Source organism: Amphiura filiformis, chromosome 5 (genome assembly GCF_039555335.1).
Source record: "Amphiura filiformis chromosome 5, Afil_fr2py, whole genome shotgun sequence".
Classification (NCBI taxonomy): domain Eukaryota; kingdom Metazoa; phylum Echinodermata; class Ophiuroidea; order Amphilepidida; family Amphiuridae; genus Amphiura; species Amphiura filiformis.
In genome coordinates, this window is record NC_092632.1 from 54,774,627 (window position 1) to 54,794,539 (window position 19,913).

General features: G+C 35.8%; 1 protein-coding gene across 1 annotated transcript; it reads left to right on the forward strand.

The window, feature by feature from the left end:
- The first annotated feature begins 992 nt into the window (after positions 1-992).
- On the forward strand, positions 993-10,284 carry LOC140153379 (ribonuclease Oy-like). The gene is made up of 8 exons (XM_072176118.1): positions 993-1,266; positions 3,336-3,432; positions 4,970-5,022; positions 5,864-5,930; positions 7,143-7,210; positions 7,727-7,840; positions 8,650-8,773; positions 9,821-10,284. The coding sequence occupies exons 1-8, from the start codon at positions 1,130-1,132 to the stop codon at positions 9,992-9,994; spliced, it is 834 nt and encodes a 277-aa protein (XP_072032219.1). The 5' UTR covers positions 993-1,129; the 3' UTR covers positions 9,995-10,284.
- Positions 10,285-19,913: the final 9,629 nt, after the last annotated feature.

A 19,913-nucleotide genomic window follows, 5' to 3' on the forward strand; every position in this document is an offset into this window, starting at 1 on the left:
GCGCGTGCAATGCCGAATTTTGAGTCACCAGCCCTTAATAATTCTATAACCCCCGCTATTTTGGGTGTTAAAAAAATCTACCCCCCCCCTATTTTGGGTCTAAAAATTCTATGACCCCCTGTATATTTGGGACCCTCCTGAAGAAAAAAAGTTAACGTTCATAACCCCCCCCCCCTATAATTGGCCTATACAATGAATCATCCCTGATTTGAATAAGGCCCTTCGCACTTGATTATTAGTTTCCTGTTTAAGATTTTGAAAAAGGGACGAGGTGACTTTTAATTATTAATTATCTTTTATTTTCTTTATTTGGTTTGAACTATTTATACAAGCAACTATCAACTCGTTTTGACAAGGGCGGGCATTTAATTATTTCACAACAATATTTGATTTTATAAATAGGCCTAAGTGAAGGTGGAGTTGTACTCTTTGTTCATTCATCATTATTGTTGATATTATTAAAGTCAGAAAATGTCAAGTAGAAGTAGTTGAAAGTTATTTTAAAGGAGAAAATTGAAAATAAAAATAAAATAACTAATTATTTTGAGATTTTCAATTTTGGACGCGGGCGGTAAACAGGAAACTAATAATCAAGTGCGAAGGGCCTAACAAAAAAAAATTTAGCCATGAAATTTATATTAGGGCCTATATCGCGAATTTCAAACAATTAAAATGATTTGATATTAGAAGGAAGTTCCTTGTAGGCATGTATTCAGATGTCCTACAAAAATACTTCTTTGTCTGTTGCCTCACATCATGGAGGGAATCCCCATTTTATGTCTCGTGAATACCTCATGACCAGATTATGAGCATTTCTGTATTCCATCGCTGAGCGACGTAATTGGTGTTTGACTTTAGTATTTGACCAATGTGGTGGCGCACTTTTCCTCTCGCACAAAACAGAGCGTTCCCTCATTGGTTAGAAACGAATCGCTTGTCGCTCACCGATGGAGTATAAACTCTGCCTTATACTCTGGCCTGCCTTCCGGAATCGTGCAGCGCTATCGATCATAAGAAAGACGGACCAAATCTAAATTTAAGCTTACCGAAGTTACTGCTGATCCGTACTCTCTGCGTTTGTGATTCACGCACGGAATAGCCATAGACTGTAGTACTATCTAATAGCACAATGGCTTTTCATGTTCGTCAATCACCTTTTTACGTTTGGCTTGCTGTAGTATTGAGTGTGATTTGTGCCTCATCCATTGCATCAGGAAGTCCATACCACATCAGATCTAAGCTTCCTTGGAATGGTACACTTGACAAGTAAGTCCGGTTAGCATTGGGTGGTGTAATAAATAATCATGTATACATCCGGATGGTAAATTATAGGCGGAACAATTTTTTATTTTAGCAGGGTCGAAAGATGGGGGAGACAAGCAATTTTTGGTAAAGCGGCTATGGGACGCCAGGTAACCTATTGTTGTTTACACAGTAAGCAGATTCCGTTGACTGCTATCCTGTCAATCGACATCTAATTAAATAAATAAAAGTAGATATTTATATACATGTAGCGCTTTATGCCGTAAACAGCCTCAAAGCGCTTTACATTTATTCCGCCGTCATTAGAATATGTCGGAACCATGTTTGCAGCCTACAAGTGGTGCTGGGTCCATCAGTACAAGGACTGTGACTACCCCTATTTCAGCTTCCCATTGCACCTGGGTGGGGTGAGGCAAGCGAGGCAAAGCGCCTTGCCCAAGGGCGCAACACGGTGGTGGGACGGGGAATCGAACCCACGCACGTCGAGCAAGCTCTCGGATTATGAGTCCAAGGCCGTAACCACTGAGCCACCGTGCGGGGTTAGGGTTAGTGTAAGGGTTAGGGTTAGGTTGACAAGAAAACATCGAGGTTACCTGGCTTGTAGCCGCTTGTATTTTTGGCACCATTTCTTTTTATTACGCCCTACAAGGTAGAAGTTCTACAAGGTAGAACAAGACAAAAATTGTCTTCTTCGCTGAATGGGAAAGTACCGGTAACGTGGTTGTGTCACCCACTACAGCCTTTTCCAAAGATCCTTCACAGTTTTTATCCCACCTCATACGCTCGCATATTAATTCGCACCTACATCACACGATTGACCTGCGAATGAAGTGTTGATGACGTGGTTCAACTATAACCAATTAGAACCAGATTTTATGCTTGTACGCCATAAACTGCACCAAAATAAAAACTGTGAAGGAATTTTGCAAAAGATAATAGACAATGTTAAATACACAATAGTAATGTTGTACTTTGGCTCCCATTAAAGATGCAACGTCACTTACAACAAAATGCACAGATCTTACACAAAGGGGGATCATCTGAAATTTTAAAAATGACAGAAAAACAGCTTGTGTCCCCCCCCCCCATCAGATCTGGTGCCCCCCAATCATGGTCTGCGCCCCCTCCCTCCCCCAATGTGATGACTCACGCTACGCCACTTTTACCTGAGACGAATATACACTGTGATGAAAAGCTGAGATTGGAATGAAAAGTACGTGTTGTCGCTTGACCTCTGACCTAAGCTAAACTTTTTTAGTTTGAGAGTGCGCAGTTGTAGGAGAATGGTAATTGATCCGAGCATGCGCATAAAGCCGTAACAAACCCGGCTCGTTGGCACACAGTAAACAGGACTGGCGCTTCCGATCCCTGTTGGTATATTTGTCTCAGACTGTTACAAAGGTTAATGGATGGGGTCTTAATGAATGGGGACCAGCAGTATACACCTCGCTATTGAGACGTCCTGCACCGTCTGATGGTGCTGAGTCTCAATAGCATATTCAACAGCGCCCCACGTGTTAATTGGGGCTGAAAAAAGTCTAGCGAATTGCAGACAGAAAGCTACCCAAAAGGTGAGCTATTTTACTGCTGTAGAGAAACAAGATTCTTTTAAAATGGATGGGGTCTTGTTCCACCTTGTTCTGAACAGACTATAGTAAACTAGCATACCCTGCAAAAATCAAAGTGAGCATTTCTTTGTGACGAAATCTGAGATTGAATTAAACGATGGAGTATGCATGTTGTTTAATCATTATGATCAATATATATTAGTCTAACACGTACGCGATGTTCACAACACTGCGTGTCCGTACATGGCATGTGCACGGGAAGCTCATGTTTATGGCAAAAGCACCGACCTCTGTGATGTTCGAAGGAGTGGCTTTTCTTGCATAGAATTAAAATTAGGTATGTGGATATAGCTAGTATGCAATTGTTTGCAGGCCAAACAAAGGGGAGTATAATCAATAATTCCTTGGCACAATCAACATTTTGGGACAGTTCTATTAAAATTAAATGACAGGGACTGTACCTAAAATATATTCTTTAAAACTTTTTTTGTTTAATTTTTACAGGAATACAAAGGAGTTGACAAACAGTAAACAGTGGGACTTTCTTACACTTTCACTGTCATGGCCTCAGACTTTTTGCACTTTGGAAGGAGATGAAAATGTAAGTGATCCCCATAACAAATAAATGGTTATTTAACTTTATTTTAAGGTACACCCATATGATTGATTTTATATGACCTACATGTAGCACTCTGAAAGTAAAATTTTTAGAGTACTGCATGGGGCTTACATGTACAAGCATACATATATATAAAAATATTTTTAAGTACACATTCCTCATATAAATAGGGGTGTGTGCAGGGATGGAAATATAACACCTGTCCGGTCGCCAGTGGCGAGTAAATATGTGGTCAGGCGAGTGAAGTTCAAAAAGCACCAGTCCGATTGGCGAGTAATGTTTCATGATCGATCAATTTCAGTTGTTCAATATAGTACTGTGGCTTATTGCTGTACCTTCCATCTGATCCACTGGTCTTTACTAGAGATCAGTGCATGTTCCAATCGGTTAAATCTCACAAGATTAATTCACACAGTATAATAGGGAACCACCAGGTCTTGCCGTTTGAGGCGAGTGATCACTCTTGCCCGCCACTGCTCGCCCAAACTCAATTTCTAGTGAGCGATTTTCTACTCGCCATAAACACTAAATACAGCTCGCTACAAATTGCCAAAAATTGATTCCAATCAATGTATTCGATTTATCATAATTAAATAAATTAGCCTTTATTAAGGGTGTTAGTGAATCCCGGAATTGAGTCCCGCCGAGAATGCTACATGTATTACCGGGCAGGAAATAAAAAAATTTAAAAAATTTAAATTTTTTTTCAAATTTTTTTTCGGTTTTGTAGTGTCTCTGGAGTCTGGACCTATACCTAAATGCTAGGATCATTCATGGTTGACCTAAAAAAATAAAAAAATAAAAAAAAATTCAAGATGTTTTGTATTTTTAATATGAAAATTGATCATTTGTATTAGTACATGTCATAGTCTATAAATGATTTCAAAATGCATTGAATTTGAATTTTTTTTTTTTTCAATTTCGGGTACCCGGTTACCCGCCCGAAAAATCCGCCGGGTACCCGGGCACAAAATTACCCGAAAATCACACCCCTAGCCTTTATCCCTTAAAACCAAGGAGAGGGTATCAATATAAGTATTTCATATTGGTATGAATGACTTAGAGAGTAATTCTACCACTAGAGAGTGATTCAACCACTCACCTAGCGAGTGATTGACCACATGCCTTTAAAATCTAGATGGCAAGGCCTGAACCACCCAATTTTATCATGCAACTGCAACCTTTGACCTTTAATTTATTCCCTGAGATATAAAAGTGGGACTATGTAAACAAACATTACAAGTATGCAAGAAATCGAGTTTGCAAAAACTTAACCAATTTCCTATTATAAAATCGTACATTACAAAGTTTTAAATTGAATCAAATACTGGAACTTACATTTATTGCAACTTGCTACGTTGCGTCTGAAACGTACCATCAGACTTCATCAGGCAACTGACCCGCTGGGCTGGTCATGTGACACTTTGAAAATCGTACATTATTATGGCTTTAATTGTCCATAATTATCGTATCGATATGGTTTATTTTATCAATTGTACATGTATATTTCATTTTCAAGGTGACATGCCAGATACCACCAGATGTGAATGACTTGGCAATACATGGATTATGGTGAGTTTTCCTTTGCAAATACATTAAGAACTCTAGCTTGAATTTACTGGGTTCAGTTTCATCCCATTTAAGGTGGCACACCCCTGATAAATTTTGTGACTAATCTAAAAAAATAAATAAACACTGGTAACAAAAGTTATGTATATTATAGGAGGGTCAAGGAATCCAATTACTTCACTGATTCAAGACAAGTGGTTCATTATAATTATGTAAAGAAATGAGGTACATTCTAGCAGTACCTCTTTTCTTATCAAAATAATGTACCGCTTGTCTTGAGTCACTGAAATTCCAGTGTAGTAACTGGATTTCTTGCATCTATAGTATACATAACTTTTGTTACCAGTGTGTTATTATTTTTTGAGAAAAATGCAAAAATAGTCACAAATTTATCAAGGGGTGTCGTACCACCTTAAACTGCCCCTGATGTATCGTTCCAGTAGTACAAGATACATACATAGATTATTTTATGTACCACATAATTACCTGTTAAATCTCCTTATGTCATTTGATTATAATTCTGAACTTAAACAGGTCCAAAGTATAAGGTCATAACTATGATGCAACAGCAGAAATTATTGTCTTCAACAATGTAAATCTACATGTATGGTGTAAATAAATAGGTGAATTGGCCCTGTCTAAAATGGGATGATTCAAATTATTTCTCTCTCTCTCTCTCTCAACTTTTGAGATCTGCTCAGTGTACCATTTACACTTGAAATTGTTCAAGAAATCAAAGTTTTTTGATCTTATTGAATTTAATTCTTTTAAATTTATTTTTGTGTGTCGTTTGTTCAGTTGTTAATGTATACTTGATTTTTATTTTCATTCCTAATGTTTGCAGGCCTTCAGGCAAATCTGACCCATTCAGTTGCAATAATACATGGAAATTTAATGTGACAGAAATCAAGGTATGTTTCACGTCCCTAGCTCTTATTTCCTGTTAAGTCAACTTTTGTTACCATACATGTAGCTTCATATCCTATGATTGGCAAGTACAAAGTTCATGTTATACTGATATCATCCAACTTGATACTGGGCAATAAAACTATGATGCATTTAAATAGCCAATTAAAAGTAACAGTTTTGATTCATAACAGTCAATTACCTACAGACAATTTGAGACAAATAAGAAAGACACAAACAAGGCTGGGTTTGGACTCGTGGGGTAACTAGACATTTTCATTTGGGGGCAAGGGGGGGGGGGAAACATAATAAATGGGGCAGGTATCATTCATGCTGTTTGGGTTTGTAAGCGAATCAACACCCTCATCGCACTGGTTCACACTGGCAGGGGGGTGTCTGAGGAGTCTTGGGATTTGCTTGGAATGTGTCCCCGGAACAGTGGCGTAGATTTCTTTTTGAAATGGGGGGATGGGGTTGGAAAAATTGTCTTCAGGTATAGTGGATCCAGCACCTTTTGGCCACAAAAGAGGTTTATGGTACAAATGATAAGAATGAAAAATTTTGGCATATTGAAGCTAAACTGGTGACATATGGTACAAAAGTGGAATAAATGCATGCAAAGCGCGCAAAATTTGGGGTTTTTTTAAGGTTAAAATGACCAAATATGAGGTTAATTAATAACTCTCACAAGTAGGCCTACTTTACCTTTTTTCATTTAGGGGGGAGGGCAAGCAGGGCGCAAGCGTTCAAATCGGGGGGCTCCCCCTGAGGTCAGATGTCATTCGAGGTCAATTTTTTTGGGTAATCGTGATGAAAGCAGATGACACTTGTGGTTCATGAACTGCCTTGTTGGCTTAATTGAACAATGTTTTAAAAATGATCTTGTGCAAGTTTGTTGACCTTTAACCTATTTTGGCCTGTAGCTCACAAACGAGGAATCACACTGACACGTGACATGGCTTTTTTGCTTGTCATAAACATTGGGAATATTTTGAGATATTAAACATCAAGATTGGAGCATTTTTAAAATTCCATGTAATTGATATTTTTCTCCTCTGCTCACAAGTCCTACATACTTTCATTTTTTGCATCATGCAGTTTTTCACTGGGGAACCTACTGACCATATCTAGCCCTATGAACAAAGATTTTAAACTTTGATCACTATGTGACACAATATATAATGATATTTGCTCCACTATAACTTGTTTTCTTACAGGATCTGAAGCCTAAATTGCTGGTAGAATGGCCAAATGTGTTGCCAGACAGACCTGAAGATAGCCTATGGTAAGTGAAGTAATGTGTGTCAAGACTGGATATAAGAGGTCTTGGTGTGGTTAAATTTTATTTTCTTATTCAAGACAACAGAGAAAATTACATTCTTGCAAAAAAATGCATGGGGAAATTTTCCAAAGCTAAAAATGTGGTAACCCTATAAGTATTGCTTTATAATGTTTTTTAGATTTCCTTTTACAAATTAAGTGTACTGCTAGCCGTCCAGCGCATATTATTTTGCACAAGGTCCAATGTACACGCTTGACGTCACACACGTATACGTGATGGTTAACACTGTCAAAGAAACCTTGGAAAAAACTATAGTGATGCATTATTGGTAGGTGACCTATGATGGACTGGTGTGAGTGAGGTATTATTCCTAGGAGACCATTTAGTCTATAATATGAAATATGCTACTTTTAAAAGCTCTTGATGTAAAAATTATTCCAACATTCAGAACCAATTTGAAATCTCCCCCGTGTCTAAATTTAAAATCAACACTTATGATCACAGTTTGACATTTTTCAGGCAGCATGAATGGGAGAAACATGGCACCTGTGCAGCAAGTCTCCCTGCCCTGAATAGTCAACACAGCTACTTTGAAAAAACCCTGGAGCTGAAGGAAAAGTATAATCTATTAGAGTAAGTACCTACCTTTGGTGGAGGTGTATATGCTGTCGAAGTTACGTAATAATTAGATGAACTACCATAGCAATAGAGGAATAAATTTTTTAAATAGATTGCCCTGCACTACAAGCAGATTGCACTATTCATTTGTGTATGTCTGCAAACATAGATTGAATAGTAATGAATACAATAAAGCTCTTTTCAACAATACTAATCCATCAGGTACGAGTGAGCCGCCTCTCTCTGACATCTATGGTTCAATGCATAGGTACTGCATGAACGTTGTACATGTAGTGCTGGGCGGTCTATTCAAATATTGTATTCCTCTATTGCTATGGTAATTAATCTTGTTACATCATCACTTCGACAGCATATTTTTTCTGGTGTGTCTCTCTGTCCACCAATCAATCTGAACATCTGGGCTATTTTGTAAGAGAGTACATGTTCAGCAGAACAGGTGCATTTTTTAGAAAAGAGTTTCAAAGGAAATAATTGGTGAACAAACCTTTAAGTGACTTAAAAGATATCACACTATTTTAGGCATAGTGCCTACACAGATCCCATACAGAGAAGCAAATCAAGAGTGAAAATATGAAAGCTGCCATGAAAGTAGGCAGTGGTAGCATTGACGTGCCATTCTCATGGAGACATGGCAACTTTTAAAATAAACAATATTTGGGAGTGGGACAATTTCACTTGCTATTCATGAGGAGAAAGCAATCAAGCATCAAGCCAAGAAAAAGATTATGTATATGACACCCCTTGTAACAATACATATAATGTCAATTCCATGTTTATATTATATGCACTTTACCAACCAACAGGATGTTGCGATCATATGACATAGTACCTTCTGACAGCAAACAGTACCAATATGATGATGTTTTCAACTCCCTGGCTAAAGCATTGAGAACACAGCCATACCTCGAGTGTTACATCCCATTACAGGTATGTATGTATTGCAATGCATTGATTTGTCAGAGATCCATGGCACAATTTTTCTTTAGCCAGTATTCTTGACTAGATTGTCTCAAATAATGAGCCAAGCCAAATCATTCTGATGTTGATATTTTATGACTTGATTAAATTAGCTAATGAGGATCTCATTTCCATATCAGGACTCAACTTTGGTGCTGGTTCAGCAGCCATTACCTGCTGAACCAGACCAGTTGTACAATGTCCCCAATTATGTGTACACCCTATAGACATGGGTATAGCCAATGCATATGTGTACATCCATATCAAAAGAATGCACTTGTCGGCTGCTACATGTATCTCATTTCACATATAACTAGGAATAAATACCAGACTCATCTCCGAAGTGGAGGTCACTTCAAATTATCCCAAGTCACGTGGTTTAGGAATACAGATAATATTTCTTATACAATTTGACTTGGGATGATTTGAAGTGACCTACACTTGATATGAGTCTGGTATTTATTCCTAGCTATTATGTGAAATGAGACACATGTAGCAGCCGACAAGTGCATCGTTTTGATATGGATGTACACATATGCAAGTGACATTGTGCTATGTAATTTGTGGCAGAAGAAGCATTTTGAAGATATTTGATTATATATCGAAAATCAGTGGCGTGCGTAAAGGGGGGGGGCAGGGGACATACCCCCCCTTTGTTGGTCATTCGGGGAAAACATTAAAAACATCAAAATTTGCTCCTAATCAGACGCCATTCGGGGAACTGAACAACCTGGCCCTCCACTTTCAATGTGCTTTAGACGCCACTGTCGAAAAATGACCGCTTTTAAAATGACGTTTGACCCCAATTCTGTACACACCATATAGACACTGGCTATAGCCGATGGATATGTGTGAGTGACGTCATTGTTCTTTGTAATTTGTAGGAGTAGCATTTCTAGTAAAATTAATAGTAGACTTAATTCAACCCTTTGTGATAGACTAAACAGCTTCTTCTTTGCTTATCTTGCATGCAGATTATGGATTTTTTTCCAATTGTATTTTTTCTGTTCATTTCAGAATCCAGATGTGTTTTACATAGCAGAGATGAGAATCTGCCTCGACAAACAATTCGGCTTAATTGACTGTACCAAATCCTCCATGATGGAACTCCGTAGTAACAGGGTAACACAACGGGAGAACCAGCCATGCACAACCAAGTTACCTCTTATGATCCCACCAATACAGCACTAATATGATCAGGGAATGGTTGGAGGTTACTCCTGCACTATGAGTAAGAGATCTTGGGGTGACAAATATTAAAAACGCAGGCGTTTGATAGTCATGCTATGATGAAATCATTGATTAGAATGGTGTGCATATGGTTCAGGTTATATAGTGCGCAAAAGAATTACGGTACCAGTTATGTTCACCCCTGTATATCCTAAATATAGACAAATATGTCAAAATTAAAACAAGCAGCCAATAACTGTTCTCTTTAGCTCTGATTTAAGACCTCATTTGTTGAAATTGGTTGAGAATTATTAAAGAAATGTTGATCTAAACCTATGGAAGAAATGAAATCAAAAGTTGCACTTTTGTGTTCTAATCAATGAAAGCACAACGCTAGTTAAAATGTGCTAATCAATGGAAAGCACGGCACTAGTTCTCTTGTTCGAGAACGCTTTGTGTACAAATCAATAGGGCATGCAATGAAGCAAACAGCGACTTTAGAATTTGCATCTGCCTTGGGTTTTTGGATCATCAGTAAGGTTTTAAATTTGAGTTTAAAATGCAGCTATAGGCTGGTGGTTCCAATTATGATATATCTGTCTTTGTTTAGGATATACAGAGAGTGGACATATGAAACTGGTATCTTAATTCTTTTGTGCACTGTTTAACATATGGTGTATTTGTTTATAGTGCTTTTACTACGTGCAATTTTTTGGGTGCAGATTCAAATAACGAGAGACATGTCATACACCCGCACATTTAACGACTGCTTCAACATGTTGACATCACTGACTGTAAGCACAGCACTGGGACAAAAGCACTATACATACAACACATGCCTCAAAAATACTAAAATTTCTTAAGATCTCTTACTCTGGTTTTAACAATATTTCCTGTAAAGCAGTAGAAATATTGCAGAAATGTGAGAAGATTACAATAAATAAGTATAGATTATTTTATTCAGAGATATTGTAGTACATTGTTGTAAACTTTTTACCAGAGCGTACTTCTGTGAATTGACAAGGTGAAACTAGGGTCTGGGCTAGAAATTGAGGTTTGCCTGTCATTTGAATAAAATTGCCTGTCCTAATTTGACTTTAAAACATTTAGCAGACTTCTACAGCCAAAAGAGTTGCAAAGAGTTCAAATATGTGTTGTTATATACCTCATAAATAGATTCCTGTCATCTGATTGGTTGAAAGTGCAGTCATTGAATTAACTATGCCCTCAAAATGAACTATGGAACGGTCCATGGAAATGAACTATGGACCGGTCATGTGCGTCCCGATCAAACTGCGTAATCGCAACATCCACATATCCATTCGGTATATAAAACAAATATTGACTGCTTTATATTCGGGATATGGTGATCTCAAAACCATGCTATAACCCTCGGCTGCGCCTGGGGTCATAGCATGGTTTTGAGATCACCTTGGGCCTATAATCTTAACCATGCCCCTCATAGCAGTCAATATTTGTATACTATGGCCTTTTTTTGCAAATCTAGTCTACTATTAAAGGTTAATAGTCTTCCTCAACACCTACTTATTATAATATGGCATCTGTCAAAAGCATATAATTTTGCCCGTCCCAGGAGCAAACTCCGTCTAAAATGACGTGCAGATGGGTGGCTAGCTAAGACATTGGGTGAAACTTATAACATGTGTGATGTATAGTTCAATGACCAACAGCAGACCACATCAGCAGCTAATCAGAGATTAGTGCATTTAACAAAGTGAATATGTACGTAGTAAAGTATGTTCTCATCAAAAGGTTTACAGCAATTTACTATTAGTATGTGACACATGGTGTTTTTTGTAATAGATTTATTTTTATGTATTTGATATTCTTGAAAATTTTTACAAGAAAAAGTAATTCTATTTTTATATCAAAAGTTGATGAAAAGACTTCAACACTCTCATTTGTTGTTGCATATATGACACAATCTGGTCCATGGAGACCAAAGGTGGCAAATTTGAAATTGATATAGAGGCAAAATATGGAATAAAACAACAATAAAATATATAAGAAAATAGACATCACAAAACTTCAGAAATTTTAGAACCAAGTATTATTATAGACCTTTGGTGTTTTCAGTATTTGATAGGTTAATGTTTGTATAAGGTAATAATTACAGTAACTCAATTTTCAAATATGCCTCCTTTGGCCTTCATGGACCAGATTGTGTCACATACTTTTCCATCATTCATTGGATGTTAGTTCAGTAGACTTTAGTGGCATCTTTAGTATGTAGATATTGCCATGTGGTATTCCTCTATTGCATGTAAGATAGGGGATTATAAATGTATGATTGAAGTTACTCTAAACTTACCTACACATTTATGGTGCAAGTGTTCTTGTTCATCATTTACAAAAAGTGGGCAAAATTGGTGTAAAAAAACAGTGTTTCATAGTCTGTATTTTAGCATTTTTACCAATAGATCAATCTATTTATAGATGGTTGAAACGTGCTCATAATTTTCCCCAAACTGTTAACAACCATTGCTGAATAAATCATCATTGTAATTTTTGCTTTACCAATTTTTTATCTGAAACTTAAAGTTAAAATTAACATAATGTAATTAGGTTCAGTTTGCATAATTAAGCTTGATCTGTTGGTAAAACATTTCTTGTTGGCATCATATCCAGCAGAGAATCTTAAATATAGATAACCAGAAATGTGAATTTTGAAGATTTTTGTTTTTAAATTTGTTTAAGATTTGTAAAGGCATACAAATGCCAGAAATGACCTACAATCTGAGAAAAAATTGTTTGGACACTTTAATGTAGTAGTAGTATATTTTGCTTTTATCACAGGGTATCACCTTAATTGTATAATCATTGTTTTTTCTTTGCTTTTTGTGCCTTGTTCATAGTGCCTTAGTGCAATTTCTTTTTGGTTTTTGGCGCTCTGTAAATGTCAGTGATTTTCATAGCGCCTCAGTGCAATTTCTATTTGGTTTTGGCACTCTATAAATGTCAGTGATTTTCATAGCGCCTCAGTGCAATTTCTATTTGGTTTTGGGACTCTATAAATGTCAGTGATTTTCATAGTGCCTTAGTGCAATTTCTTTTTGGTTTTTGGTGCTCTATGAATGTCAGTGATTGATTATTTGATTGATTGATTAAAGACCTATTTGGGAGTGGACCCCTTCTACCCCTGTACGGTGTTGTAATGCTCTTCTTCATCATATCTTCTCCTAACATTGATTGGTAGAGAAAGGGCATGGCTCGAAAAAGTGGGGAATTGGGGAAGCTCATTCCCAGGAAATGTTGGTGTTTGGAGGGAAATTCTGGTATTTGGAGGGAAATTGTGTCTTTTTTGTATATGAAAACATGCTATAAATTGTGGGAAATTTAGCTTGCTTCCCGGGAAATTAACATTTTTTCGAGCCCTGGAGAAAGGGAATGAGGTATGCGGAAGATGAACATAGAGACAGCACTATTATAGTTACCGTAGTTGTAAAAGGTTATTTTTTCGGATCCAATAAACTGCTACTCACTCAGAAATATTTCAATTCCCGTCAGGAATCTTGCTCACTCTGGTTTGGTGTTTCTAGATGTTTTTAGCACCAGCAACACTCCTGTCTGGTTTTGATGATGTCACCAAACTTCCTTTGTTATTGATTATCAGGGTGGCCATGGTAGAAGAAAGAGCACAGTGGCGTGCGCAGCACATTGAAAGTGGGGGAGGGGCAAGTTATTCAGTTCCCCCGAATGGAGTCTGATTAGGAGTGTAAACGAGCGGAATGACTGATTTCCCCCGAATTTCCCCCGATTTTCCTGCCCCCCTCCCCCCTTTGCGTACGCCACTGAAAGAGCACTTATTAGTTGTTCTTCAAAGCTAACTGAAGTTGTAAATGCTTTGGAGCATGGTATATATATATATATATATATATATATATATATGTTTTCGAAATCCAAAACAAAAACTTTGCGTTATCAATATTTATAATTTTATACTTCATCACGTCTTGACTTTATCAATAAAAGTGGACTGATTTGTTTTCATGGGTGAAGTTAAGATGTGGTGGAAGTATAAGAGCTTGAAAGAGCAATCAGTTGGTGGAATTTAGAGATGGTTGAACTGGGACCTCTGATTGCAGTTGGAAGTGTGTACATTGACCGTCTATGCAGAAAGGGACATCATGAAATAAGATATGATATCTGTTTTTTAATTGGATCCATATCACAAGCTAATAGTCTTTACTATGGAAGTTTCCTGCTTGGCGGTGTGGCTTGATCATGCTTGTTTTTTAGTATAAGACCAAAGAGGCAGGCAAAGAGGTATCAAAATTTGCAGAATGAAACTTGCTATTTTAGTTTTAAAATGCATTGCATATAGGCTTATAGTAAATTATTATCTCACAATAAATGCTTATAAACACCTTTTGTGTAAGTTCACAACAGAAATGTTTGTATAGTTATTGCTCCTGAATTATTGCACTCTTTGGAATAATGATTGAAGTTATATTATGTTGTGTATATAACTGGCATGAATGCTATAAAGTTTAATAGTGAATTTCATTTTGTCATGTAGTTGGGCTATTTTGATGACAAAAAAATAACTCTAAAATGCTAATATATTGGAAAAATATTAAAACTTGGAAAGCAAGGTTTTTTCATCAATACACACATCCTCCATCATTTTCAAGGAATTCTGTGCATAAGGTCACCTTAATGTAAAAATATGCAACATTGGTGCTGGGATTATGTTACTTAATTCACATTATTGATTTTCCAATGTACAACTACAGTAATGAAAGAATGAACATACATTGTATTAAAACAAGAAAAGAAATTAAAGAATGCAACAATAAAAAAAATGAACCTACCTGTCTGTCTGAGTGCCTGACGACTTTATAACCTACAGGGTCAGGGCTAAGCCACATTTTTATCCGTTTGTTAATTCTTTGTCCCTTTCTAGTCATACCCAATATTTGAGATATGTGAGACCCCGGATATCAAGAAAGGACGCACCGTTTTGCGCATGCGCATAGTAGTGATTTCCCGACTTTGAGCATGCTCATTTCAGTGATATCTCGACTTTGCGCACGTAATTAATTAAGATGCGCATTTGAACGAATTCCCTAGTTTGCGAGCCGAATTTCCGATTTTGAGCAGCGTATGCATAAACTGGGAATTTCTTTGATATCGCGATGCTCAAACAGCCGAATTTCCGAGTTTGAGCAGCCTGCGCATAAACTAGGAATTTTATGAGCATGAACGTATGGAGCGAAGTCAAGACTCAACACTGATCACGGACGGTACAACTGTCAAAACGGAGGAAATTATTGCTCTGAAGATTTAATTTTGCTTTCTATCATCAGAATTGTATATTATTATTATTATTATTATTATTTTTATTATTATTATTATTATTATTATTATCGGACGGTACAACTGTCAAAACGGAGGAAATTATTGCTCTGAAGATTTAATTTTGCTTTCTATCATCAGAATTGTATATTATTATTATTATTATTATTATTTTTATTATTATTTTATTATTATTATTATTATTATTATTATCATTATTATTATTATTATTATTATTATTATTATTATTATTATTATTATTATTATTATATTATTATTATTATTATTAGTGTTATTAATATTATTATAAATATACTGTGGTTTTATTATTGATATTAGCCGGACTATTTGTATTATAATAAAAGTCACATTGGAGAATTTAATTTGTTTATAATAGTATTCTCTTTCTTCTGTTTCTTATGTATTTATAATGTATCTTTTATCTATTTATAGGCTGTTTATTTATTTATTATCATAACATATTTTATCATTTATTGATTTATTATTATTTACTTAGTTGTTCATCTAACAAAATAAGTACCTTTTTGGGGAACTATATTGGTTATAAATAATAATAAAATAATGACAAACGATACAGGAAAGGATATCATAACAATTGTCCACTTGACAAGGTGATTAGCGCAATGTCACGTTATATAATAGGAACAATAGCTGAATGGCTAGCATATTGAATTCTTTGGTATTAATCATTGACTGGTGTGCTATTATTAATCAATGGAATCTGTATAATATATATAAAATCAATGGATTCTATAATTTAACCAGATTCTTATCATTGATAAAAAAAAATTAAAATCAGTCATCTTTCTTTTGTATGAAAATGTTTAATAAATCATAGACACGGTAACACCATGGCTGTCGAAAGATTTAAAAAAAGTTTAAAATGAAATCACACTTCTAAGCCCCTATATCACTAAACTTGAATGTTTAACATGTTTGAGTATATTGAGGGATAGTGCTTATAGCACTAAAAAAAAAAAAAGAAGGAAGGAAGGAAGGAAGAAAGAAACTTGCGGAAAAAAAAAAAAAGATGGGTTCCCTGTCCATTCAGTCTTTCCGATATCCCGATTTTAGATGAAAAGAAAGGAAACAAACGAATCCTCCCTTGAAAATATAATAATTAGTCCGATTTTAGATGAAAAGAAAGGAAGAAAAACAAATGAAAGAAAGAAAATCAGTTCAAAACTGTTTAATATTATACAATAACTCATAACATCCATGCTAAAAAAGACAAAACAATGTTTTGTTAAAACATATGGAATAAAATTATAAGAAAGTCACTGAAAGAGAAAAAACATATAAGAAAGAAATATAATTTTCTAATTTGCAAATTTGATAAGTATATTGAGGGATAGTGTTTAGAAAGAACGAAAAAACACGCGAAAAAAGACAAAGCAATGTTTTGTCAAAAAATGTGGAATAAAAAGAAAGTCACTGAGAGAGAGAAAACAAATAAGAAAGAAATATAATTTAATTTTCTAATTTGCAGAAAGAAAGTCACCCCTTTACAAAGATCTTAATTAATTATCTAATTAAAGGGTGCTATTATACAGTCTATATACAGCCTGACCATGCACACGGCATAAAACGACCAACTTCTGTGCTTCCAAATCTGGGTATTTGATATACCCAGATATGGAAGACCTATGTGGGCGCGTGAACAGGAAAAATAACGAGTTATGAAGTTTAAAATGAAATATATATATTATCACTAAACGCATTAGGGTCAGTCCATATCAAAACAGATTGAGTGTACACCCACCCTCTTGGATTTTGCTCTCCTTTGGCTCAGGGTACCTTTCATGGATCCCTAGGTGAGGTCACAAGAAAAAATTCAAATTCCATTTCGTTTGCGAATGGCGGGCAATCAAAGTTTGGCGACCTCGACCAAAATTGGGAATTTAAGGGGTCCAAATGACAAAGTGCTCTCTTTGAGGGCACTTTCTTCTTAATTGAATCAGTTGTGATCCTCTTTTTGAATGTGGTCACTCACTGGCTGTGTCTGAAATACCTAATGCCAAAAAGATAGATTTCGGAATTTCGTTGGGATTTCAGAGGGGTCAAAATCAGCACTTCGTACTGTTCAATCAAATTATCTTGATTTTGAAGGACCCATGATAATGTCACAGTGCACTTATAGGTCCTAATTATGTTCAGAATGGATTAACCATATGCCAATGTCTATGAGCAATTCAAAAAGAGAAATTTCTAGACCCTACAGAATTTTAGGCCACCCCTAAAGTGGTTCAGCCACAAATGGCGCTTAAAATCGGCAAATTTTGACCCCTAATAACTTTAGGTGTACACTAGATATGAATTTCTAGTCTTTTGCATCTGAAAGAATGTAGTTTAATGTTACTTGGAACATAAGATTTGTTTTGTATTTTTGTGTTTTAGTATTAAGTTGACGCTTTCAAAAATAGTCATTTTTGCCTAACATACCATGCATACAGGATACGGTACAAAATGCCAATTTTAGTATAATATTTTTTTATATTTTTGATCACTTTATAGCCATTTGTATTATTTATCCTGATATTTCAAGTTGCTTTTGAGTCAAGTAATAAGAAAAACTACTTTCTAATCCTCTGTATGGATTTTTAAGGGGTCAAAATGCACTTCCTGGCAACGATGCACATGCAAAGTACAGGTTATGGGGGTCAAATGTTCAGAATGCTCCCAATTATGTCAAGTAATATATCAAATTACTCGTATGGTCATGAGGATTCCAAAAATGTATAGTTTGTTATGTGTCAGACCTTTCAGGAGGGCGCTATGACGAAAAAATGTTCATAGGTCAACGACCTTTTGAATTCTGACCATAGTAGTTTATAACGTCTGATTTTGGTAATTTTGGTGTCTAATTATATATGTTTTCTTGCATGAGAAATACAAAGTTAAGCAAATTAATAAACTATACAAGGAACCGACGACCCTCTTTTGCAACATGGCTGCCAAAAGCATCCATATTGTAATAAGGAGGTCATTGGTTCCTTGTACAGTTTTTTAAGTTGCGTAGTTATTTCTCATGCAAGAAAACATAATTAGACACCAAAATCGGACGTTGTTAACTATATAATAACAGGATAAATAAGACAATTTGCTATAAAGTGATCAAAAAATAGAAAAAGGGTATGTTGAAATTGACATTTTGTACCCATAACCTGTACAGTATTAGTCAAAAATTGGGATTTTTGGGACCATCAACTTAGTATCAAAACACAAAAATACAAAACAAATCTTATGTTCCTAGTAACATTAGACTACATTCTTTCAGATGCAAAAGACTAGAAATTCATATCTGGTGTACACCTAAAGTTATTAGGTGTCAAAATTTGCCGATTTTAAGCGCCATTTGTGGCTGAACCACTTTAGGGGGCCTAAAATTCTGTAGGGGGTCAAGAAATTTCTCTTTTTGAATTGCTCATAGACATTGGCACATGGTTAATCCATTCTGAACATAATTAGGACCTATAAGTGCACTGTGACATTATCATGGGTCCTTCAAAATCAAAGATAATTTGATTGAACAGTACGAAGTGCTGATTTTGACCCCTCTGAAATCCCAACGAAATTCCGAAATCAATCTTTTTTGGCATTAGGCATTTCAGACACAGCCAGTGAGTGACCACATTCAAAAAGAGGGTCACAACTGATTTAATTAAGAAGAAAATGCCTCTCAAAGAGAGCGCTTTGTCATTTGGACACCCTAAATTCCCAATTTTGGTCAAGGTCGCCAAACTTAGATGGCCCGCCATTCGAAACGAAATTGAATTTGAATTTTTTTCTTGTGACCTCACCTAGGGGTCCATGAAAGGTACCCCTGAGCCAAAGGAGAGCAAAATCCAAGAGGGTGGGTGTACACTCAATCTGTTTTGATATGGACTGACCCATTATATAATGCAATCACTTTGTAAACATGTTTGAATGCTGAACATGTTTGAGTATATTGAAGGATAGTTTTTAAAAAGAAAGAAAAAAAAAACACCAAAAAGACAAAGCAAAATTAAAAAAAAATGTGGACTAAAAGTAAAAGAAAGTCACTGAAAGAGAGAAAATAAATAAGAAAGAAATATATTTTATTTTTTAATTTGAAAAATAAAGTCATCCCCTTATGGATGCTATTATAGGGTATGCAGTCTACAGCCTGGCCATGCACACGGCATAAAACGACCCACTTCTATGCTTCCAAATCTGGGTATTTGGTATACCCAGATATGGAAGACCTATGTGAGAGCGTGAACAGGAAAAATAACGAGTTATATGATGTTTAAAATTAAATATATCGCTAAACACATTATTGCAATCACTTTTTTAACATGTTTAAATGTTGAACATGTTGTAGTGTAGAAAGAAAGAAAGAAAGAAAGAAAGAAAACAAATAAGAAAGAAATATATTTTATTTTATTATTTGAAAAAGAAAGTCACCCCTTTACAAAGATCTTAATTAATTATCTAATTAAAGGATGCTATTATACAGTCTACAGCCTGACCATGCACACGGCATAAAACGACCAACTTCAGTGCTTCCAAATCTGGGTATTTGATATACCCAGATATATGGAAGACCTATGTGGGCGCGTGAACAGAAAATTACGAG

Excerpts from the sequence above, each read along its gene's own strand:
- LOC140153379 (XM_072176118.1), top strand. The coding sequence starts at position 1,130 with ATGGCTTTTCATGTTCGTCAATCACCTTTTTACGTTTGGCTTGCTGTA. Across the intron at positions 3,433-4,969 it reads CTTTGGAAGGAGATGAAAAT|GTGACATGCCAGATACCACC; the intron begins GTAAGTGATCCC and ends TTCATTTTCAAG. Across the intron at positions 8,774-9,820 it reads AGTGTTACATCCCATTACAG|AATCCAGATGTGTTTTACAT; the intron begins GTATGTATGTAT and ends TGTTCATTTCAG.